Source organism: Mauremys reevesii, linkage group 5 (assembly GCF_016161935.1).
Source record: "Mauremys reevesii isolate NIE-2019 linkage group 5, ASM1616193v1, whole genome shotgun sequence".
Lineage (NCBI taxonomy): Eukaryota > Metazoa > Chordata > Testudines > Geoemydidae > Mauremys > Mauremys reevesii.
The window spans coordinates 113629622-113655242 of record NC_052627.1 but is presented as its reverse complement, the minus strand read 5'-3'; the positions used below and the strand labels follow the sequence as shown (position 1 = coordinate 113655242).

The 25621-nt window shown below is 42.1% G+C and overlaps 1 protein-coding gene across 6 annotated transcripts in view; it reads right to left on the bottom strand.

Annotated features, from left to right (window-relative positions):
* The window catches only part of STK32B (serine/threonine kinase 32B), a 313103-nt gene that overhangs the window by 67150 nt on the left and 220332 nt on the right, over positions 1–25621 (bottom strand). For all 6 annotated transcript variants that reach the window (XM_039540819.1, XM_039540818.1, XM_039540817.1 and 3 more), the window contains 2 exons: positions 12767–12804; positions 3917–4006 (listed from right to left, as the gene is read on the bottom strand). In XM_039540819.1, the coding sequence (XP_039396753.1) occupies positions 3917–4006; positions 12767–12804 (128 nt within the window). The remainder of the gene's footprint in view (positions 1–3916; positions 4007–12766; positions 12805–25621) is intronic.

The following is a 25621-nucleotide window of genomic DNA, read 5'->3' as shown; positions in this document are numbered from 1 at the left end:
CTAAGCTAATGGTGCAGAATCAGATGCTAAGGCAATGCTGAGACTGGGAAAATAGGTTGTGTTTTAAAGTGCATTGACCTCAACCAGTATTGACAACAACCAGCTAACACATTTTTAAAACACAACGTACTTGGTCTATACTAGGTGCAAAGTCCTGTTTAAAATTATGTTAAAGCATGTTCCCCACCATGTTTTAAAGCATGGCCTCTTCTCCTAGTTTAGACCTAGTGTAAGTGGCTTGCCCAAGGTTATATAGAAAGTTTGTGGCAGAGAGTATATGAACTTTTTAGAAAATATCTTTGTTTCAAATAACTAGCACAAATAAAAACTAGAACTTTGATACCAACATTGCAATTAATTGTTAGCATTTTGCTGAGGGTCTGATTTTCCTCTGACATAACCCACATAAATCAGGAGTATATCAAGCAAACTCAATGAAGTTACAAAGGCAGAACCAGTACAAGTGAGATCAGGATCAGGCCCTGTCTGGCATAGTAGCGTTGTTTTTTTGCAGCCTTGATACCCAGAGCATCCACACTCCTCACTTCTCACATTGAAACAGATAATTTTAACATTTCAAAAAGCCCTAAAGGCTATGCAAAAAATGCTTTCTCACATTTACAAATGAATCCAAGGCTTGAAACTCCTCTGACAGGCAGAGTAGTGAAGGCTTTGAGCTTGTGGCTTTTGCTGTATTTTGGTATTTCCAAGAAATGGGGAAGATACAGTAGAAGGAAAGCAGGACGATGGAGGGGCTTGATAATCTCTAGTTAAAGGGCTAGAGATCGCATTTCTCTTTTGCAATTTCTTTCGTGTTGAGGTTTTTCTAGTTTTTTTGGGGGGGGCACGGAGGTCAGGGAGAGGGAGGCACCAACCTCACTGCTGTGTAATTGAACTAAATTCTGAAAGCAATAGAAAAGAGAGAGGATGCCAATGCTACTTATCTTAATGTTAAATTAAAGAAGAAGAGGCAGAATGATAAGGGAACGGGGTAATTAAGAGATTTAGGAAGAATTTCTTTAGATACTGATGTGGCCAGCCCCTGCACTGGGCACAAGGGGGAAGGGTGTATGAAGTGGGGGCTAACCATAATTGCAGCCGTTATTATTATTATTTATTTGTATTACAATGTGCATCTCTGAATACAAGAAATGCTCCTAGCTATCATCACTAGCCGCCTTAGAGGGGATTGGGAGGCATTTTGCCTCCTCCTGCACTGGTCTATGGATTGTGCCAACTATAGGGAGGAGCATATGTTGCTCCTCCTGCATTCTTGGAATTTCCAGGAGACAGTGGCTAGTGCAGGCCACTGGTTTAAATGCACAAGCTGGCCCCTAGAGTAGCAGTCAATAAGCTCACAGCAGAGCCCTCTGTACTCATCCTTACTGCAGAATTGTCTTGCAGAATCCAAATGTGAAAAGTTATGTTTCTAGCTCTTATGTGAAGAAACACTTCCAAGTATGAGCTCAGGAAGTGCAGACAGCCTGAAACAAGCTCCAAGAGGTGCTCAGTCTCCTATTCATCTCATTGGAATCTAATTATGTACATTTCAGTATCAATATTTTTAACCAATTCACTGCAGATAATTTGAACATCCAGACAATCTGTTTATTCTACACACCCAGATAATCTGCCACATCATACTGGAGCTAAAACCCGACCTGTCCCCTAACCAAATACCCAAACCTCCAGCTTTCCCCTAACAACTTGTGCATTTTCAATATACATTTCTGCAGCCCACTGAAGATTAAAAATTTAAGGATATAATAAAATTAATTTAATTGAATATAAAATTAAACATTAAACAAACAATTAATACAGTTATTCTTTTATTCATTTTCACATTTAAATCAATAACCCTCCTCCCCATTTTTCATTAATCTGAGTCCTCTGAAGAATCTCCAGTATTCAGGAGTCTTGCTGAAGAATTTAAGTAACAACAATTTGTGCATTATAGTGGCATGAGAGCACCACTATAAGGTTGCTTCACATCTGTTCAAAGATGGACCTTTCTAAGTCCTCTAAAATTGACATGCTTAGTTGTATTTCTTTGAAAGTTGATGTGCCTTAAGAAGTTGCAGTGTGGGGTTAGTGACCCAGACTTGGAGTCATTTGAGGCACAGGTGCTGGAGCAGTGGTGGGCAACCTGAGGCCCATGGCTCCCAGTGGCTGTGGTTCGCCATTCCCAGCCAATAGGACCTGCGGGAAGCGGTGGCAAGCATGTCCCTGTGGTCCACACTGCTTCCCACAGCTCCCATAGGCCTCAGGCTGCCCACCAGTGTTGTGGAGATATAAGATATAGTTGGTGTGTGTGTGTGTGTGTGTGTGTGTGTGTGTGTGTGTGTGTGTGTGTGTGTGTGTGTGTGCGTGTGTGTGTGTGTGTGTGTTCTCAGAGCTTGAGATCAAACTACTGATGTGGTGTGGCTCACAATAGCCTCAATCAAGTTTTCAATCAACTCAGTCAAGTTTTACTCAAGGTAGTGCATGGCACTCATGAAATCTTTGGAGGATCCAAATTAAAAACAGTATTTAAGAAAGTGTACATTTTTACAGTGTCCATGCCCCAATATAGAAACACAGCTAAAGAGATTCCATCCCCACAATTTTATGTGTTTTAAACATAACTCTTGTGAGTGCGCTAAAATCTGAATGCTTACTCAGATTGTTTTGAAATTCTCCCTCTGGTGGTTGGGGCCTGGAGTCAATCAGTCCTACTCTGGCGGCTTTTAATTCTTCGCTTTGGTTTATTTTTCAGTATTTACAGGGTGGGCCTCAGATTATGCATGAGTACTTCTCTTAAGCAACCCCCCCTAAACTCACAACACAAAAGAAATACAGTTCCCTGCCCCCTCCCTGGGGAGATGTCTTATTTACACTGGCTTCTGGCTGCTAACCCTTCCCCAAACAGAAATTAATTTGATTGTTTCCCCTAAGGGGAGAAGAACAGCCTTCCACCTAGGAAGGTATCATAGGCTGGGGGAAGCTGTGCCTCTCCAAACAGCCAGGCATGGCCCTGCCCCCACGCCGACCCCCTGACTCCCCCCTCCTGCTTCCCCTCCAGTCTCCCTATGGCCGCGCCACCCACCCTCCTGTCGTTCTGGGGCTGAGGAGGATGTGGCCTTGCCACCGGCCCTCCCATCACTCTGGGGCCCTCACAGTGCTGGGGAAGCTGTGGCCACACCAGTGCTCTGGGGTTGGGGGCACTAACCTGTGGTAGGGGCCGATGGCTGTGGTGGTGGTGGGGACTCTGGGGTTCAGCGGGTGGTGTGAAAGGGGCCACACATCAGAGGGAAGATCTGGGGTTGGGGCCTAGCCTCCCCCAACCAGCAGTTCATGCACCACCTATGGCTGGCAGCCCTTAATTGGACTCAGGTGTCTCTAATTAACCTTAGGTAACCGTTTTTTTCAGTTCCTGGGCAAAAGGGCAATCACCACTCTAGGGCTGATATACATGCGTTCCACCACTCTCTTATCGCTGTCAGGTCTGACTTTGTCACACTGGATTGGGGCCATAATCAGCAGCCATGCTCTTGAGATACTCAATAAGGCTCCAACTCAGTAAAGCACATGAACATGTGCTGAAAGTGTTTAAAGCTGATATTCCCAAATGGTGGAAATAGGAACAAAACTATAGTCATTTATCCATATCTTCAAACTTGGGGGATTCAGATGAAATGGGACGTTGGTCTGAACCACAGCCACTGCTGGGTAAAAGTTTTGCAAAACCATACTCATCCTCAATTTCTACATCCTTAATGCATTTCCAGTTGCACTGAAGCGGCTACAAGTTGCACTAAAGCAGGTGCAACATCACAATTGCTTAGCATTATCATACATGCACACCAGAACATCCTTCTTTAGACACACTTCTTTGAAATATGCTGTATGTATTTTTACAATGGTCTTTAAAACTTACCCATATAGGGCTTAGTGCCAGCCATAGAGGAAGCCTTTTCTGATCCTTTGACTATAGTTGCTATGTTAAAGTCAGTGATGTGAACATGCCCTGAAATTAAATGAAACAAAAAGTATAAATAGAACTTAAGACAGCACATGCACATGAATCCTCCCAGCACCATTAATATTTAGATGATAATGCAAAGAAACGAAACGGAAGATTTGTGCCTCTTAATAAAAACTAAATTGTCTGCCCAGATAGTTGGAAAATAATGGAATGCAACTGTTGCCACCAAAATGGTGGACTCAACCCTTGTGCTGCTCTTTAGGTATCAGAGGGCCCAGCTCTCTTGTTTGTGGATGGTTCCCAGGGCTGAACTCTATTTAGTGGTACCCCTGTTCCTGCTTCTACCATGGCTGGTACTGACAACATGTTTTCAGAGGCAGTAGCTTTGTTCAGGAACGGCCCTAGGTTTTGTGGGGCCCTCTGTGGAGATATATGGGTACCTCTCCCACCTATAACCAGTCCCATCCCCAACACCTTCATATATTTGTGGCACCTGTCTACCTTCATATTCTCTTCAGATTATAGTGACCTCTTCAGCCTGGTCCTTTTCTGAGTCTCCCCAGGCAAGGAGGAAGCCAGGAAGAAAGCGGCTATACAAGAACATTCCATTTGTTTCTGATTCAGTAACTATACAATAAGACTCAGACTGGCAGGAGTGCATGTCAAGCCAGCAGACAGGCACCAAATGACCAGTTGTTTGACAGCAGGGTGTAGGACAAAGGGTATGTAGCGGAAGTAGGCAGGTGCTCTCATACTCTCACTCACCAATCTGATTTCAACATAACAAATTGAGTTGGATGGTCCAAACCTGCCACCATTAAGTTTTTCAGTAAGATAGATCACTGCAGGCTGTGGCTGACTCAGCCTCATTCATCTGGCTGATGCCTTGGCTCCTACCGTGTGTGCCCCAGCAGACTTTGTGGACATGCCTGTTGACTACTGGCATCATGCAACATGCTGGGGCAGACAAAATGGAGGGAGAACAAGCCAGGAAGCACAGCTAACATGTAGCTGTGGGGCTGAGGGAAGTAGGGAATACTAACTCTGTAATGGACTTCTGATGCTAAAATCATGAGACACTGAATGAGGATGACATTGTAGTTGGCTGCCAGGCTGGACTGACACATATAGCACAGGTTCTACCCTCCCAGGAGCCCTATATGATTGCATAGGTCACATAGGCTTAGGCCATGTCTACACTATAGACCTATATCAGTATAATTACGTCGCTCAGGAGTGTGAAAAATCCACCCCCCGAGCGACGTGGTTATACTGACCTAACCCCACGTGTTGATAGCGCTGTGTTGATGGGAGAGCTTCTCCCATCAACACAGCTACCACCTCTCAGGGAAGTGGAATAACTACGCCGATGGGAAAAGCTCTTCTGTTGGCCTAGGAGCGTCTTCACTAAAGCACTGAGGTTGCACCGATGCAGCTGTGCTTCTGTAGAGCTGTAGGTGAAGACAAGGCCACAAGCTGTCACTGGCTTCATTTTTCTGTGTTGCTTTTACATTGTGAAGCAAACAGTGGCATAGGCATTATGCTGTTTAGGATCGCACCTGTCTGTGCCACTACATAGGTGGAGGTGTAAAGAGAGCTACCCCAACTAACCATTAACACCTATCCACTTGGATCAGAATTTTAGAAAAGTGCTGAAAATAATTCAGAGTCACTTTACAGTAACCTGTTACCTAAATTATCACCACCTTCATTACTCTATAGCAATATTAGAAATCTAGTACTATCTATTTAATTGACTAGCGTAAAACACAAATGAATTATGTTAGGATTCATCTTAAAGCTTCATATTAATTTTCTTTTACAAAGAAAATTTTCTTTGTAAGTGCAAAATTAAAGGCCCTAACCACTGAATCCACAACAGTATTCAGCAGCAGTTTGTCCCCAAATGTGTGTGATGCTGAAAGCATTCTAGTGTATTTGTCAAATAGCCTATGGTGATCTAGCCTTATGGTTCAGCGACTATTTCAAAGCATGATAACTTATCAGTTACCAAGGGTAGAAATGACAGCTGAAATTTTCAAAGCTTCCATTTAAATTAATTGGAATTGAGCATTGAAGTCCCCACTTAACTTAAATAATCTCTACCTGTGCAGTTTTCCAATGTTGTTTAGCATTTCCCCCCCCCCCCAGCTATGGTAGGGTGTGAGCTCCCAATGGGCCATGGACAGTCAGATGCTTTGGGTAATGTGCACACACGAAAAAAGAACATTGATATATTATTGATTTGTATTAAAGTAGTGCCATGGGGTCCCAGTTATGGATCAGAGTTCCATTGTGCTAGATACAGTACAAACATAAAAGTAATGGTCCCGGTCCCAAAGAGCTTATATAAAAGATTAGACACAAACAAAAACTACATTTTATTAATGTTAAGGTTGTAAAGTCAAGCATTGAAAAGTTAGGAAAATGCCAGAATTAAGGTTACATGTGCAACTTTAATTCGGCCTCCTTGTGTGTGAATTATGGGACAGTCTTTAATTACATGATCACATACTATTTTTTCCACCGAGCCCCTCTCTCATTCAGTGCACAGGATGGACTTCACTTTGGGGCTGAAGCAGAGTTGTATAGTGAAGGAGGCTGTTGTCTTTAGGAACCCTGCATTCGTTGGGTGTGTAGTGAATGAGTTGCTCTGAGTTCTGGTACCAAGCATCACCCCTAGCCAGTTCATTTCTGCAGTTAAAGACTATGGGGAATGTCTTATTGAAAAAGATAATCATACTTTGTACAACCAGCTTGCCAATCTTGTGCTCCTAATGACAATAGCTATAAGCATTTCAAAATGTGTGGTAGAATGAAAAACTTAACATGGATTGCTGCAGAATAATATCCTCACTATTTCTTTGGCAGATAAATATTGAGCTCTGTGACTCAAATGATAGCATCACCAGTGATTGTCCCTGTTAGAGTGCCAGCCTGATGTCCTGTCACAGAATATCTATCACATAATACCCAGACTGATGCAAATATTTGATTTACAATTAAAATGGTCACTCTTATGCTGCATTGTTTTCTTTCCTTTATTATATTTATTTTTTCATTTAACAAAGCTAAAACAACACCCCACATACTGTACCAGTGGTCTACACAGTTGCGGATATCAAGTAGCAGACATATCTTTTCATAAGGAGAAAAACCAGGAAGATATGTTTTTCCTAATTTCTTTACATCTTTTCACTAATAAAAAAGCAGTAACACTGCCCATGCATATGTATAGCACTTCTCAGCAGGGGATCTCAAGTGCTTACAAACAGCAAGGACTAGTTTTGCCTGGCACTTGTGTGGAGACCAGGCATAAGTGCCTGGGTCAATGAGCCCCTCAACTCTCTTCCTTCTCTGCCTCTTCAAAGATGCTAATTGCCCCAGAGGGAGTCAGAAGCAGCTGAGGCCATGGTTCTCTCTCTTTTCTGCTTTGGCCCACACAGTTGGTCGCTGGGAATAGCAGTCTGTATCATCCCAAAGAATGTTATCCCATTGCACTGTATCCCGGTGCCATGAAAGATACAATACTCTATGAATCTTTCACGTAGCTACAGCAGTCGCATATAGGAAAAGTAATGAAGGAAAATGTTGAAGTGCAAAGTCTAGAATTTTTCATATTGGTTCAAAAAATTAAGAACACAGTGACCCTTTTTTAGTCTAGCTTCGTAACTTCTGTCTATAAATGCCTTTTAGATGACATTTTGAACAAAAATAAGAGAATATTTAGGGTAATTGTGAAAAACATTATCAAACATTGTATCCTGGCACCTATTACAGATATTATGTACAATATTGTACCAAACAATATATCTATATTGCTTGTTTCTGGATAGTGAGAGCTGCAAAATTGGACAGTGCAAAACAGATCCAAGGTGTAGAAGGAGGTCTGAGAGTCAATAGCAAAGAAATGATACTTTAACCCATATGAATGCATGAGACCATGAAATGATAAAGATGTGGAACATAAGAACAGGCATAGTGGGTCAGACCAAAGGTCCTTCTAGCCCAGTATCCTGTCTTCTGACGGATGGCCAATGCTAGGTGTGTCAGAGGGAATGAACAGAACAGGGAATCATCAGTGATCCATCCCCTGTCACCCATTCCCAGCTTCTGGAAAAAATAGTAAAAAAGAGAGGACCATTGATGAAGGCCTATGTGACTAGAAGGTAAGTCAAACTGTCCCAAAATATACAGATTTCATAGATTCCAAGGCTAGAAGGGACCATTGTGATCATCTAGTCCGACCTCCTGTAGAACATGAGCCATAGAACTTCCCCAAAATAATTCCTAGAGCATATCTTTTAAAAAAAAATCCAATCATGATTTAAAAATTTGCAGTGATGGAGAATCCGCCATGACCCTTGGTAAGTTGTTCCATGGGTTAATTACTCACTGTTAAAAATGTGTTCCTTGTTTCCAATCTGAATTTGTCTAGGTTTGACTTTCAACCACTGGGGATTGTGTTATACCTTTCTCTGCTAGATTGAAGAAACTGTCATTAAATATTTGTTCCCCATGTAGGCATTTATAAATTGTAATCAAGTCACTCCTCAATCTTCGCTTTGTTAAACTAAATACAGGAAAAGCTGTTTTATCCAGCACTTCACCAACCAGAAAGCTCTATAAACTGACATTTCTGATCTTCACTGAAAGTCCGGTTTATAGTTTGGTTGGTGTGGGACCAGCAGGGGGTCGGGGGGCGGGCTCTGTGAAGGAATCTGGGTGAGGGGGCAGTCTTGGGGCATGGGAGCGAGTGCAGGGTGCTGGATCTAGGAGCTGCTCACCACGGGTGGCTTCCCACAAGCGGCGACCTGTCCTGACTGCTCTTCGGTGGAGGCATGGCAGGCAGCTCTGCAAGCTGCCTTCGCCTGCAGCTGCTGCCCCTGCAGCTCCCATTGGCCACTGTTTCTGGCCAATGGGAGCTGCAGAGGCAGCGCTCGGGGTGGGGGCAGTGCGCAGAGGGCCGAGAAACAATCCCTGAAGGACCCCACTAGAAACACACCTGCTTGATGATAATGATTCCCTGTTTACAGTTACATGTTGAGACCTATTGGGTAGCCAGGTTTTAATCCATTTAAGGTGTACCATGTCAATTTGATATCATTATGATTATTAATCAAAATATTATGCAGTACCAAGTGAAATGCCTTACAGAAGTCTAAGTCTATTGCATAAACACTACTAGCTTTATCAGCCAAACTTGTAAATTCATCAAAAAAAGGTATCTAGTTAGTTTGACAGGATCTATTTTTCTGAAACAAATGTTGAGTGGCATTTATTGCATTACATTCCTTTAATTCTTTATTAATTGGGTCATGCATCAGCCACTCCATTATCTTGGCCTGGATTGATGTCAGCCTGTGTAATGGGCTACATTTGCTGCTGGGGTTGTTATAAGAGCCAAGACCGACACATACACAGTTATATTACTATCTGCTGCCTTACTAACAAGTAAATTATCAAGGTACCTCCTTGTGGCTGAGTATGGGGATTAGCTCCACCCAGTCTGATGCTGCCTTCCTTTTGTCACTTGTGCTGTGGGCACTGTGCTCTCTAGGAGTCACAGTGCTTCCTGCTTGTGGCTTGGTCCTCTGGCTGGGTCACTATTTTCCCTTTCCAAGGGTAACAAAAGTCTCACCAGACCAGTTGTCCCAGTGCCATTCCAGATAGTCTTGCTGTTCAAGACTGTGCCAATTTCCTAGTGGCTGGTAAATGATCCTGGGCCCACCTGCTACTCTGGGTTCCAGCCCAGGGATCCTACAATCAGCAGCCAAGGTCTGTACCATCTCAACCCTTTCTGCCATTTTCCTGGGCCACCTCCTGCTCCAACAACTTTCTTTACCACTCTTCTGAGTAAACCCCTTCCATCAGGGTCAGGATCTCAGTTTTCTGTGCCCCCACCACCCTTCCTGCGTCGTCTCCCTCTCTCCTCACAAGGCCAGAGAATGACTAGAGACTTCTACACTACAGTCCCCTTCTGCTCTCCCTTCCTGACTTTCTACAAGCTCAGCCTGGGCTTCATCATCAATTAGCATCAGTCAAGCCTAATTCTTCCATCAGGTGTTTCCTGTAAAGTTAATTTGCCTTTCCGAACCACTTAAACCCATCAGGGTTGGTGTGGTGTGAACACCCTCATCGCAGTCTGACAGGCCTATAATTATCTGGATCATCCTGTTTATCTTTTTTAAATATTGGCACAACATTATCTTTCTTTTGGTTTTCTGGAACTTCCCCCATGTTCCAATACTTATTGAAAATCAGTGTTAATGGTCCAGTGATCTCCTCCGACAGCTCTTTTAAAACTCTTGGAAACAAGTTATCTGAACCTGCTGATTTTAAAATGTCTAACTTTAGTAGCTGCTGTTTAACATCCTCCTGAGATATTAGTGGAGTGGAAGGAGTGTTTTCATCATATGAGACTATGTCATCTATTTTTTCCCAAATAAATATTTATGAACACCTCTGCCTTTTCAGGGGGAGGGATAGCTCAGTGGCTTGAGCATTGGCCTGCTAAACCCAGGGTTGCAAGTTCAATCCTTAAGGGGGCCACTTAGGGATCTGGGGCAAAATCAGTACTTGGTTCTGCTAGTGAAGGCAGGGGACTAAACTCAATGACCTTTCAGGGTCCCTTCCAGTCCTAAGAGAGTGGTATATTTCCATATTCTGCATTATGGATTAGATGACCTCCTGAGGTCCCTTTCACCCCTGATATTCTATTATTGATAATTCTACCATTTCCATCTAGTAATAGACCAATGCCATTGTCAGGATATTTTCTGTTCCCAATATAGTTAAAAATCTCATTCTTGCTGTCCTTAACTCTGCTGGCCATAGATTTCTCCTTGTGTCCCTTTGCTTCCTTGGTCAATTTTCTACAATTACTAGCTTCTGATTTATATTCATTATTATCAACTTCCCTTTATTGCCATTTGGTATATTTATTTGTTATACAGGGGAGTCACATCCTACACAGGGGTTAGGTTCTGAAGTCAGCACGTAAGGCAAAAATCGCATATAGTCAAATACTCATTGAGTGGAATGGCGGGCGGAATTGTCCGCACTACAGGTACAGTATTTAAATTGTTATTTTTCTCTTTTTTGTTTTGTTTTGCTGAGCAGTTATAGTTAAAATTGAGTAAGTTAAATGTGCCTATGATGCAACTCCACTGTAGTTGCCTTCACTTCCCCGCTAAACCTGGTCAGTTTTTAAACCAATATGCCATCTTCCTCATTTGTGGCTTTCAGGCATCGCATGAAGTGTTCTAAAACAATTCCCAATTATCATTTGCATTCTTCTGATGAAATTCTTCCTCCCAGCTGATGGGGCTCATAGTTGTTTTCAGCTCTGTGAAACTGGCTCTTTCAGGTGCATCAATAAAAAATTCTAAATAGAAACAAATCTAAGTAGAAATTTTAAAAGTTAAATTCCTTTGCAAAAACGTTGCCAGCTTCTGTAATCAACATGTTAAAAATAAAAATATAAATAAATGTCCATGGCACAATGTGTATCTTTAAGGGGCTTAAGTTTATGCCTCAAAAGTGGCATATGGACCATCAGGCCCGCCAACAGCAATTCCAGGCCCCAGGGCAGAACAGTCAGTGAGCCCCCATCCTGTGCAGACGTGGTCCACCTGACATTTGGGCGATGCTGCTGGGCACGCTCTTCCAGCACGGCCATGGCTTACACATGTCTGCCTGGCTTCCTTCACCATCACTGCCGGTACCATCCCGCACACGCCTAAGAGCCCTGCCAGAGCTGACTAGTGGGAAGGACACAAAGGGGGGCACCAGCTAAGGGGGGGAGGGAACACGTGACACCCCCATGTGAACTCTCCCATTGTCACCTTCCACGTGACTCCTCCTCTCTCTGCCTTATCTCCAGCCTGGGGCTCCCGCACTCTCCCCATCCCCTTCTCCCCATCCCACATTACCTGGGCAGGAGGCTCTGTCCTGCTGTGCCAGCCTGGCTCCTCCTGGCTGTTTGGCTGCTTGCCTGACAGCCAGGCTCTGGAGCCACTCCCGTATGCTGCCCAGTGCAGCACAGCAGCTGCCTGGGAGAGCACCTGGCTGCAGCAGCAGGCCGCTCCCCCCAGGCTCAGCTTCTGGTGACAGTGGCCAGAGCCCCCACACCATCCCCAGCATGCTCAGAGTCAGCTTCTGTCCCCAGACATGAGGGTTAAAAACGTCCTTGTATTTTTAAATAAAAATAGAGATTTCCACATAATTACAGAATTCCAGGAACTGAGGCTTTAAAAAAACAACAACCCAGAACATTAAGTTTCATCAGATTTGCAATCAAAAGATTTGACAATACTGAAAATAAAGGCAGATGAGAGTGCCATTTTGAATGGCCTGCCACTCTCATACCAGAGATTGCTAAAGCACAAATCCAATCTGTATGTGAGTGTATAACACATAGTTGGCCCAGTTACTTATCAAAGCTCAAACATCCAGCCTGTGTCTTTTATGCGAGAGAAAAATGCTTCAAAACTGAAGATCTGATTACGTATGGCAATAGGTAACACTACAATCTTCGTGGAATGGCATATTGGAAAGAATACATGATGGAATATGTGAATATTAATTGTTTGGGTGGGGTCCACCCAAATAGCTGAAGACCACTCTACTTGGAGCCTATCAAGACAGCTGAAAACCTGACAGACAAGCTGCTGCAGAGAAAGACCAGACTTGGCATATGAACCCAGTCTCTCTGATGAACTCACGCAACACTAATCACAGAGCCACTGGTGCAGCCCATGAAATTGAAATGTTGGGGATAAAATAATCTTAGGAACTCACCGTGCTCATCCAGCAGTATGTTGTCAGGTTTGATATCTCTGTAAAATAAGAAATGGAAGTGCATTATATACAGTACTGAATGGATATGTGTAAATTCAAAAGTGTTTCTCTTCTGTGCAGGAGACCTGGGTCAGTAAAACTTCCAAAGGAAACCACACATTACGCAAAGGCAAACAATTCTATTGACGTCCTTTTACTGACCTGAGATAATGGGCATGCTGAGCAGATTCAGTTAGCTTCCATTTGACATGGCTTTATTTTCACATGGCTAGCACTGAAACAGGTAGTTTTTAGAGGTTACATGAATTATTCATTATAACAGGGAGCAGGGAGAGGGGGTGATTTGCAGCTGGAGGTGCCTGTTTGTCTTGGAGAGTCTTAGTTTGACATACCTGAGCAAGGAGGACATGGATGGGGCATTAATAGGGGACACGGATGACCCCTCCACCCCTCTCACTATCCACTAATCTCCCATGTCCCCCCCACATTGCCACACAGTCCTCCTAACCACCCCTTGCCACCACTCCCCATAACTCCTCACATGGCTACCTACTCCATGGAGCAGTAGGTGAGTGGGGATTTGGATGTTATTAAGGGGGGCAGGGTTGTGTGTGTGGAAGCCTGGGATGAAAGGGACTGTGACAGCGCTGCGGGACAGGGTCCCAGTGGCTCTGCACCAAGGCACTGGCATTTGAAGGGCTCCCCTAAACTGCTACCTCAGCTTTGAGGCACATGGAAACAGCATGGCCATGGTTTGGAGGCTTAGCATGCCTGGCCTTCTGTGCATTGTCCAACTTTCACCTGCAGGTCAAACCTGATTTGTAGGATGATTCTATCCAGCCCATGAGGATACCATTTTATAGAACAAACCTCCGCACAGTGTGACCTCACATGCAGTGTTCATGCGAGTTCATGCTGCACGGAGGATGCCATTTTGGACCACCTAATATATAAGTGAGCTGGTGTGTGCCTTACTAAAATTGTCACAGCACGCCACTGGATATACCCATTAGTATCAAAATTGCCTCCCCAGAATGGTACACAATCAGAATAAATTTACCACTTTGTGACTTCTAAATAAACTTAAGCCTCCTGGGGCAGATCCTCAACTGTTGTAAATTGTCATAGCTCTGGTGATTTCAGTGAAGATACAACAATGTACACAGACTGAGGATCTGTCCCTTCAGGTAATTTACTTAAACTCTGTCTCTGCTGTCACACAACCATTCTTATTTTACTTTTTCTAATTTATTATTCGTCCTTATATTTTGATAATCAAAATACATACGTATATTAATTCTCAAGTCTTTGCTTTAAAGATAGCCAAAATTAAACAAATTCAAAAGAAACATGGAATAGGTAACTGATCAATTAAAATTATTTAGACAGTATATGCTGTTATAATATTTACCCAAAAATTCTCACAGTCTGCTATATTTTCATATTTAGAGCCTGATCCTGCACATCTCAAGTGAGTAAAGATACTTCTGCTTAGGTCTTGTAGGCTACAGCTTTTTAATTAATAATGAAGCAGAGTTTAGTAGCATTAGTGATATAATTTAAAAGATCTTAACTGAATTTCTCAATTCAGGAAATACAGCTTAAGCACTTGATCCTGCTCCTATTGAGATAAATGGAAAAACTCAACATGGCTTCAGTGGGAGTAAGATAGGATCAGAGTTCTATAACATTAATAACATGGGAATTCTGCTTCATAATCTGATAGTTTTTCATGACAATGCAAAAAGGTACCCAAGAGTTTAGTTATCAGAAACTCAATCCTTTTTAAATTTAAGTTTTTGTGAATTTTAAGAATGAGATAAATATCAGAAATGGTTTATAAGCATTACATATTTATTATTATGTAAACATAAAATATTATATTAAAAGAAATTGGATCTAGTCTGGCAAATCCAATGTTCATGCTGTATACTGCCTGACAACAGATGTGTTCTACTTGGTGGGTATATCTGTAATGTTCTGAAGCAGTCAAATGATAAAATTAGATCTATGCTAATCTACCTGAGACAAATTCAGTGAGTGGTTTACACATGACAACCACAGATCCACATATACCGTAGACAAGGTTTTTTCCCCACCTGGGGGAACTACTATAACACCTGCTCCATTTATTTTATTCTTTCTATTCTGAGGCAAGGCAGTGTGTGGCTACAGCCTTAGGGCAGGTTACCCTGGGTTATGTCTTATTCTGGAGAGCAGTCTAATCAGTCAAAGCCTACGGAACTGTGATACATACATACCACCGCTTTGTCTGGAAAGAAATGCAATTAAGCAAGGACAAGTCATGAGCTAGCCAAAACCACTAGAAAAACATGCAGTTATTGTTACTGGGTATTCAGTACCTGGAACATTTACCTCCAACAGACCAAAGTGAATCAGCTCTTGAAAAATAAATGATCTGGTCAAATATATCTAAGTGTATGAGTAAAGCACAGCGCAATGCATGAATATGGTCATAAGTGGGACAAGCCATTTGACTAGGCTGCATAAATTCAGATGTTAATTTAAGTTAAAAATCTATTTGTTATGATAGAAAGTATTTTGCATCTTGGCATGCATGTTCAAATGGCAGTATGTGAAACTGAGTGCATTAACTTCAAGGTTTTTTGTCTATTATGACTATCCATACAAATGGACAGAAACCATCAAATCAGGATCCAGGGCCCCCGAGGTCCTGCTCCAAGCTCACAATAGAAATCCCATTACAGCTACTTTTGTACACTAAGTCAGACATTGAACTGTGCCTATTCCTTGTGCTGCTTCCAAACCATTCGCTATGTAGTGATTAGCAGTGCTACCGTATTCACCAGTTTCCATAAGAGGGGAAGTTCATTCCATCTACCCTCTTTGCTTAGTGTGAATTGGTTACTACTCAGCATCTCCTTGTAAAGAGCAGATTGATCCAAGCAGCTCGATTGTCATAATCAGGCACAGGACAGAAGAAAAGAGGTATGCGTGTAAGCTTTTCTTGCTTACCATTGCTTGTAAAACCATTTCTGCCTCCCTTTGTTCTCTAGATATCAGAGTGTGTCAGACTGCTGTTGCCTTAAGAATATAAATACAATCAAAATAGAAAATACCTACCAAGATTCCAAATAAGAAATTAACTTCTGCTATGAAATCTAGAGCGACTGGAATCCCCACTGTAAAGACGTTCACTCTGGAGAGAGCATACCATGTTGCTCACATTATACTGATCAAGCTCAACCAAGGTACGATTCAAAGCCCACTGAAGTCAGTGGAATAGCTCAAGTTGACCTTGAGGGGCTTAGCTTCACGTCCTTAATGTCTCCACTGCTCTTTCCTTGCTTTCGCTCACCTTGGAGAGTGGGGTAGGAGCCACCTTTTACACCAGGAAGTCAGCTGCTGACAGGAGCAGAACAATTGGATTTACAATCCAAACTCTAGGGTGCTGGAAAGCATCCATTCAAATAAACGAAGTTACAAAAAACACGGTGCATCTTAATTGCCTTTTTTCCCCTGTTTGTGTGCAGTTTATTGTTGATGACCCAATAAACTTTTCTTCAGGAAATCAATCAGATGGCGTTAGCATGGTAAAGGTTGGCATGGTGGTCTGTGTAAAGCCTGGTTTTGAATCTCTGCCCTTGTCTCTTATTTCTTGGGCTGGAAGGATGGCAAAGGCAGCATGAACCACTGAGGAGTGGGAAGGCTTCATCCAGATAGAATGTTGTCTTTTCCCCTTTAAGAACTTAAGAACAGCCAGAGTGGGTCAGACCAAAGGTCTATCCAGCCCAGTATCCTGTCTTTTGACAGTGGCCAAAGCCAGGTGCCCCGGAGTGAATGAATGGAACAGGTGATCCATCCCCTGTCACCCATTCCCAGCTTCTGGCAAAACTGAGGCTAGGGTTTTTAGCTGAAAGAAGATTATGGCAGGAATCAAGGAAAATAGATAGATATAATGTTCTTGGACTTTAACAAGTTTAAAGTCTTTCCCAGCAGGCTATGAAGGATACTAACTAGTCATAAAATGAGAGGTTACATTCTGGTGTGGACTAGATTAACTGGTAGAAATAAAAGTAGGACTAAGTGGCCAATCTTCAACATGGAAGGAAGCTAATTATGAAGTGCTCCAAAGACCTGTATTGGGATTAGCAGTGCATAACTTCCTATGTGTCAGGGTGGTTAAGCACTGGAATAAATTGCCTAGGAAGGTTGTGGAATCTTCATCATTGGAGATTTTTAAGAGAAGGCTAGACAAACACCTGTCAGGGGTGGTCTAGATAATACTTAGTCCTGTCATGAGTGCAGGGGACTGGACTAGATGACCTCTTGACCCCTTCCAGTCCTATGATTCTATGATAATATTTATTAATGATCTGAACTGATACAATTTCCAGATGATTTAATCTAGAGATGACTGTGAGGAACTTCAGAAGGACCCAGTAAAGCTTGGTGATTGGGCAATACAGTGGCAGATTGTAATGGGGGCCACTCACTTCTTGAGTGCCTCCTGCTGGTGTGTGTGATACTGCAGTCCTTTTTCTGCTCCTGCTGCCCCTGTCGGCTGTCAACCTTGCTTAGCAGGTCTTCCGTGGCTCAGCCTTTTGGCTGGGTCACACAATCAAAACAAACTCCTTCTGGGCAGCAAACAGTAAAAAAACCCCTGTCTGTCTGTCTGCCCTCAACAGGGTCTTCAGCCCCAGCTCTGGGCCCTTTAAATTCAGCCTTTTGCTTGGGCTTCCAAATGAACCTTTGTCCCCTTCTTGGGGGTTACAACACTTCACCAGTGAGGGAACCTGGGACTGGCCACTACTCCGGATTCCAACCCAGGGAGCCTATACACAGCAGCCATGTACTACTCACTTTGATTCATTGCTGCTATTTCCCTGGCCCTTTTCTCAACTGTCTCTTTTATCTTCACGCCTCACATCCGTGTTAAAGTCCTCAGGTACTCTCTCAGTCAGCTTAAACAAATGCAGCCAGAACAAAACTCTGGCTATCCCTGAGGCTCCTTTGGCCAGACAGGAACACCCTTCCTTGCCCCTCTGGTCCCAGCCAGGAACTGAACTGCTGAGGCCCTGCAGCAACTTTTATCTGAGCCTGCTAGGCTAAGTTGGCCTCTCTAGGCAGGCATGAAAGGCCCACCTTTGTTGCTCCTTTTCTAGGTGTAATAGGACCATGGAGTCTCCTGTAGGGAGTCAAAGACCGGGTACACCCCATCATATAGAAGAAATTGAGAATAGACAATTCAAGATAAAACATATTGGAAGGATTAGTTTGAACTACTCATACACATTAATGGTTTCTCAATGATTCATTCTAGAGAGAGATCTGGTGTCACTGTGTGCAGCTAAATGAAAATATCTGCTTATTTGGCTGCCATTACATATTGAGCCAGGTAGCGTTAAAAAAAGGGATAAAGAATCATTGAAAAAATTGTAATGCCATAATATAAATCAAATGGTATGATATAAATATTAATATAAATATATAAATAATATATAATTATATATAATATATATTTATTATATATTGTATATAATAAATAATATAAATATATAATGGTATGATACAAATATAAATAAAATCCCCAAAAGGACATGAAAGAAATAGAGAAGGTCCAGAGAAGGGCGAAGCAAATAAAGCCATGGAAAAACTTGCCCATAAGAAGACATTAAACAGACTAGGGCTATTTAACTTGCACAAGAGATTTGTACAAGGCAACATGATAGGGGTAAATAAAATAAGAAATGGTGCAGAGAAGGTCAATAGCACACTCCTGTTTATTCTTATAATTCAAGGACATTGTGATACCAAATGAAATTGAAAGAAAACACATTTTATATACAAGGATGTAAATATTTTTGCACAGTTTTGATTAACCGGTGAAACTCACTGCCACAAGACATAATTGAGACAAAAAGCTCAGTAAGATTAAGAAAAGGGTCAGACATTTCCATGAATAATAGAATATCAGCTAGAGCTCCATTAGCTAAGATAAATATAAGCACCTTAGGAAAGCACTTCTACGATCAGCACAGCTGCTGGCTCTTCTTAGTTTGTTGAAACCCATTACTAATAATGTTGTTTTTCAGCCGGAGGGAACTGAAGAACTAACATTGGCCATCTGTTTTTTCCTGCTTTCATATTCTACAGCAACCATGCAATTACCACAGTCTCGGTTGCTGCCATTTTCCACTTTGTTTATAATTTCCTACTCATGCCATAATTTCCCTTCTACTTTGTCAAAGTACTTTTTTTTTTCCAGAGAACAGAATGATTTTAGGTGGTAGCTGTCCCTTGCCAACCTAGGCTATTTTCTGATATTCCTGGAGAAGATCTTCACACCTGCACTTACAAACAGTTCAGACTGTCCATTATCTCATGTTTAAGGATTGCCATCCCTTTCCTGGGCTCCAGCAAAAATCCAGGAGGTATTATTTTAGTTTCCTGTCTGATGATCTCTCATTCTTTTCCCTGGGACTTCCTGCAAGATTTTCTTGATGATATTTCCAGTCTCCCAAGCATTGGAAATCTAGGTGATCCCTATGGAGATGAGTCTAAGCAAGTTCAAATTGTATCTGACAGATGTTTTAACAGCACATGTTAATAGAGCATCAAATTCTAAAGACTTATACCACGGTTGTGTCAGCACTGCTAACACAAACCTTGTTTTTATGGTGATTATATATTAGCTTTGAATGGACAATGAAAGCAAGTGGTGGGATTCAGCTTTTCACTAAGCTGGGGCAGACTTACAAAGCAAACTCCAGTGTACACAATATTATGAAACAAAGTCCTAGCTTTTATGGGTCATTAAGGATCACATTTTCAAAAGTGGACTTTAACCTTAAGTGTCTCCATTTTGGTTACCCAAGTTAAGGCACTTATATGCCAAGGGTGCTAAGCACCTACTATTCCAACTAAAGACAATGGGAACTGTGGTTTCTCAGTATCTCTGGTTGTCTCAGGTTGGAAGCTCAAAATTGGAGCACCCATAATTAAAAGCAAGTTTTGAAAATTTGGCCATAAGTTCCCAAGGCCACAGCTGTAATCTGCAGGAACCAGAATTAGAATAGGCCATTCTAGAATGCTGGTCTTGTTCAAAGGGCGAAGTCTAACATGCTAGTAAGGAGACAACATATGTTCTATGCAGACTCCCCCTGGAAGCCAGTCTGAGTATCCAGGCCTGGTTGGGACTTGGTAGGTGAGCAGAAAGCAAAGGGAGAGGGCCCTTTAGAAGCACCTTCTGAGTTGCTCTGTGAAACCTACTCTTGCCCAATGATTGGAGCAGGCTCTACAGCCCTTTATGCAACACCCGTGCAGTGAGGGGAAGGCAGAAACAACTCACTTATACATTCCCATTGGCCTGCCCACACACTGCATCCTGTGCACCCAGAGCTGAGTTCCACACTGCACACAAGGTCCTTACCCCTGCACAAGTCTATTGGTTCCAGCCTCCACACTTACCCAATGGAACTGCACTGTCTTGTTCTCAAGTGGCCTATGCACTTGTACAAGAGGGGGCTGGGTTTGCACCTAAAGAATCATCAAAGAGTAATTTCATCAAAGGAATTTAGATCAAAAATTGAACTTGCATTTTGAAGATGATTTTTTGCATTCTTAGAGCAGGTGATCGCTGCCTGTAATGTAATTGTTTGGCCTCCCACCCAACCCCCACTCCCAATTGCTAACACTTACAAGCTTGCAATTTTAAATAGCAAGACAGTGTCTATGGAATTTTTGATGGATGAACTTTTCAGAATGGTTTTTCTCAAGCAGGCTCACTGTGTGTTCAGCTCCTACAGCGACCTGACACTAAGTGGTCTTAAGATTTACACAATAAGGGTCTGATCCAAAGCCCATTGGAGTTAATGGAAAGACTCCTACTGGCTTTAGCAGGCATTGTTTCAGGCCTAACCAAGCTCTAACTGTTATGTTCATGGCAGCATCTAAACACCACACATACATACAGAAAAGTTAGAGAAAAACATTAATATTCTTGCTGGAAAGTTGCAGCATAACACTACTTTATTCTTAAAATTCAGAATGATTAACACACAAGAACCCCAAAACAGAGAAAAACAAAAGCAGGCTGCTCCCTAAATCAAAGATTCACAATTCATCCCACATTACTCTAGGATAGCTGCCTGCCCCTAGGCCATGATCGCATGCTTCTTTAGAGAGCCCCCAGCTGGCGAGCTATTAGAATTTAAAGTGATAGATCACAATTTGAACACAATTTTCAATAAACACTAACTTTTTTTTTTTTTTTTAGTGCTGACATGTAATTAATGAAAATAAACCCATGCTGCTAATTTAACAATGTGTCATATGGGACAAACAGAAAAAAAACAGGACAGAATTCACTGTACATTAAAAGTACAGCCAGATCTCTTTCTATTTTCTTAACTATACAGCTAGTCTCTTCTATTAATATTTTCCGTTTTCAGTAGAAGTAGTCCACAGAAGTAATTCTTACTATGTCACCTAGGGGAAAGACAAAATTACAGAGAAACAACCCGTCGTCAAACTTTTAATCTATAAGGTGCCTCATGATCTCTTTGTCAGATCCTGTATGTTTCCAGTTTGTTAAAATATTCCCCATAGCAATGGCCAATCATGTGCACAAATTGTAGTCTAGGATATGGAGAACACTGTACAAAGAGCAGCTGTCTGGAATAGCTGTCTGAAAATTATGGATGATAAATTCAAGCCACGCAAGGACAATTCAAATAACCCGATCCTGGTGAGTATCTGATCCACTAAAAAAATAAATTATTCCAGATTAGCTCTTCTCTACCGGTTTGATGCAGCACACAAAATACCTGACCGGATCTTTTTAATATTTTACACTGTGTTACACCAGGATATATTGCACATTCACCTACCCTAGCATAATGGGCTAATTTGATGTGGGTAGTTCAGGACAAGTTTAATAAAGATTAATATTACCTGTGTGACATTTGTTAACAACCATAAAATAACAGCAATGAGTTGGGAAATGGAAGTTTCAGTTTACCATTACCTGAGAGCACTGAGGTGATCCCCACCAGGTGGGGATCTATTGGGGTGTTGTTAAACTGGTTTCTACTGACTTCAGAAAGGCCTATGAATGGGTTCTGATGTTCACATTTGGGTTCAGGGGCTTGGCACTGTGCTTTACTTGTATTTGGTATTATTATTCAGAAATAACAGGAATTTAAAATCACACATCCGAGGAAAACAGATTACAAAATGCATTGTGGTTCTGACATTGTATATCAGATGAAGCCTGAGATGTGGGATACATCACTATTCATTGGCTATACTAAAGCTAAGACAGGACTTTAGCCAGATGGGTATTGTCTCTGGATGGGCAGCACAATAATGGCCCAGTGTGGTGAGTGATCTCAGCTGTGTTGAGAAAGCATTGCAGTGCCAGGGTTCCATCCCCAGCATGGATCTGCCTGAAGAACACACTATAGTGAAAACAACTATGTTCCTTTCCTCAGCACCCTGTAGTTCAATCACCTTTTTCCTACTCCCCACAACATTCTTCCCAGCAACTAGAACTGCCCAATGGCATTAAGCAAGCATCACAGCAAAAGTATTAAATAAAAAGTGCTACAGCCCACACCCTATCTGAGCGGAAATGGCCGCCACTGCAGCCCAGCCAGACCTCTGACTAGCAGTCCATGTTCCCTCTATATTAATCCTGCTCATTACTGACTGCCAAAGGCTGTCCCTCTGTAACTAAGTCCTTCAGAGCCATCAATTTCTGTATTAATTAATAGTGTGATATGATGATGTGTCCCTTTAAGGCTACCATAGTGTTGAATCCTGATAACTTCAGCAGAGCTGGAAATCTTAGTCCAGTACAAAAAATATTAGATTGCTAGAGAAATTGCTAGCTCTTTCTCTGCAAAGAAAGAGCTTCAACTTGTAGGGGGTTGTGTGCATGTGCATATGTACCTCGATGTACTTTCAGAAGACAATACATGTGGTACCCAAATAAACTTAATATTTAGGTTCTGAAACAGACTTTAAAATAGGATGAAACAAAGGGAGAAGTTGGTAATCCAATCCCTGGTATCGTTAAGGATTAGTTCAGATGTAGGTCTATTTAAACCTGTGCTAATTATATTGACAACCAGAGGCAAGTGCTACAGATGCTTAACTGTAGGATAGCCTTCTGATGAACTGAGCTATTTATCCTGCAGAATATGTTTTTAAAATATTTCTGTCTCCAATGAGGTGAAAATCCTAGCACAGTTGATATCCGTTAATTCTGCTTGAATTTTAAAAAAGGACTAATTTGCACAGGGTATCAACGTATAAGTTTATCATTTAAGAAGCAAAGGATGCAAGAACTTGCTTAATCAACCTAGCCACTTCCAGCTGCATTGTCTGGAGGCTGTTATGCACAAAAGGTTTGAAATAATTCAGTGTCTCATTCTTATCCAAAATGTCAGAAAGCCTAACATTAATTGGGGCCAAATTTGGCCCAGTGAAATTTAAGTTTTATACAGCTCTTCCCTCCCCTCCCTGAAAAATTTATATTTCAGACCTAAAATAATTGAAAGCATCTCTTCAGTGACTCTGAGCTAGAATGGTAGTTTCACAGCCATTTAAGAGAGAAATACTTTCAGAAACAAGCTTTTCATATGAACTTTCCAGACTCTGTTCAGCTACTTGAGTGAAATGATGTTGTATACCATAGAAAAGTGTATTGTACTGTATTGTATACTTGGACAGGTATCAGTGGTAGTAAAAAAGATTAATCTTTTTTTCCCTCCTATAAGAACTTTTGGGCCAATAAACATTCTAAATCCAAAGATGGTCTGTTTCAACCATCATACAGTAACTCCTCACTTAACGTTGTAGTTAAGTTCCTGAAAAATGCGACTTTAAGCAAAATGATGTTAAGCGAATCCAATTTCCCCATAAGAATTAATGTAAATGGGGTTGGGTTCCAGGGAAATTTTTTTCACCAGACAAAAGACTATATTTTGGAGAAACACACACACACACACACACGCACACTATAAGTTTTAAACAAACAATTTAATACTGTACATAGCGATAATGATTGTGAATCTTGGTTGAGGTGAAGTCAGAGGGTGGAAGAGGGTGGAATAGTTCCCAGGGAATGCCTTACTGCTAAATGATGAACTAGCTTTTGGGTGAGCCCTCAAGGGTTAACACATTGTTGTTAATGTAGCCTCACACTCTACAAGGCAGCACAAACGGAGGGAGGGGAGACAGCATGGCAGACAGAGACACACACCCTGTGTAAGAGAGAGAGGGGCACGTTGCCCCTTTAAGTAGGCTGACCCCACTCTAAGTACACTGTCTTGTTAAGTAGATCAGCAAGTTGAGACAGCAGCTGCTCCCAGGAAGCTCCTTCCATCCTGAGCCCTGTCGTGTCACCCTCCCCCCCCCCCCCCGCCATGGAGATGAGGTAAGTGGGGTGCAGGAGCAGGGGGGAGGGGGACACCCTGACATTAGTCCCCCTTCCTCCCCCTCCCCCCCCCACAGCAAGCAGGAGGCTCCTGGGAGCAGCTCCAAGGCAGAGTGCAGGAGCAGCACATGGCAGTGGGGGGAGGAATTGCCGGCAATCAATAGCCTGTTGGGCGGATGCAACACAGGGAACATAGGGAGTGGGAAGCTGATTGGGGGGCTGCTGGTCCACCTTGGTTCCAAGCCCCCACCAGCTAGCTCCAACGGGCTGCTCTTCCTGCAAGCAGTGGACAAAGCAGGCAGCTGCCAAATGACATTAGAAGGGAGCATTGCACAACTTTAAACAAGCATGTGCTCTAATTGATCAGCCACATAACAACAAAACAACGTTAACCGGGACGACTTTAAGTGAGGAGTTACTGTATACTATTCATTTTATATTGTTCAAATCTTGTAGCCATCACTGAGGCAAATTTTCCATTCTTAAGTCTGGACATTAATGGACAGTTTACCTTAATGAAAAGTGAATAAAGATTTCAGGATCTGGAACATTTCTGAATAAATATCATACACTATCACCAAAAGTCTATAGATTTTCCTCTAGATCCTGAATAAAATCTTAGTGTCACACTTTAGAAATGTATAAGACCATAGGTATTTTATGATGGTATTGTCCCACAAGTCACTCATGCAAAGGTCTATTTATCTTTATTAGGGCTAGAGATTTTCCTCCCATTTATAGCATTCAGCATCTTTTCAGTAATTACTCCTTAGGCTATGGTGTAAAATGCAAAGCCATTATTACTTCCATATTAATTAGCTGATAGGAAGCACTCATGAGACACTTTGGTCAGACTTCCATTGCCCCATCCGTGTTCACTCTCATGTCTGATCTCTTTCTACGTAGCAAGAGGACCATTTCTGATGCACATACATAATGTAACCATACTGAATGTTATCACAAAATGGTGAAGTAGTCTTTATGAGTCTGTTTAAGGATTCTCAAGTGCAGCAACTTTCCTTTTGTTTTTCTTTAAGGCGCTTCTTTTAAAAACAAATGAACAAACAAGAACACATCAGGCCTGAAGTCCAAAATATCTATGATCTACACTTCTTCTAAATGACCAGTGAGCGTATTACAGATCATGACAACATTTGTGCACTATATTTGGCCTTGCCTACTCTCCATTATTTCGGGAAAATCACCCACCATTGCACTGTAAAAGCAACATGGGAGCACTGGACAGGGCACCGGTATTTTTAGCATGGTAACCTGAGCAAAGTTAGTAGTAACAATGCTGATACTCCATCAGCAGTACAGTTTACATGCTGCTACCTCCAGTAGAGCTGGTACCAGTGATAAGGAAACGATGGGAGATTTCCATTGACTTCAATGAGCTTTGGAACTGGCCCTTCTGTGGGCTTAATGTA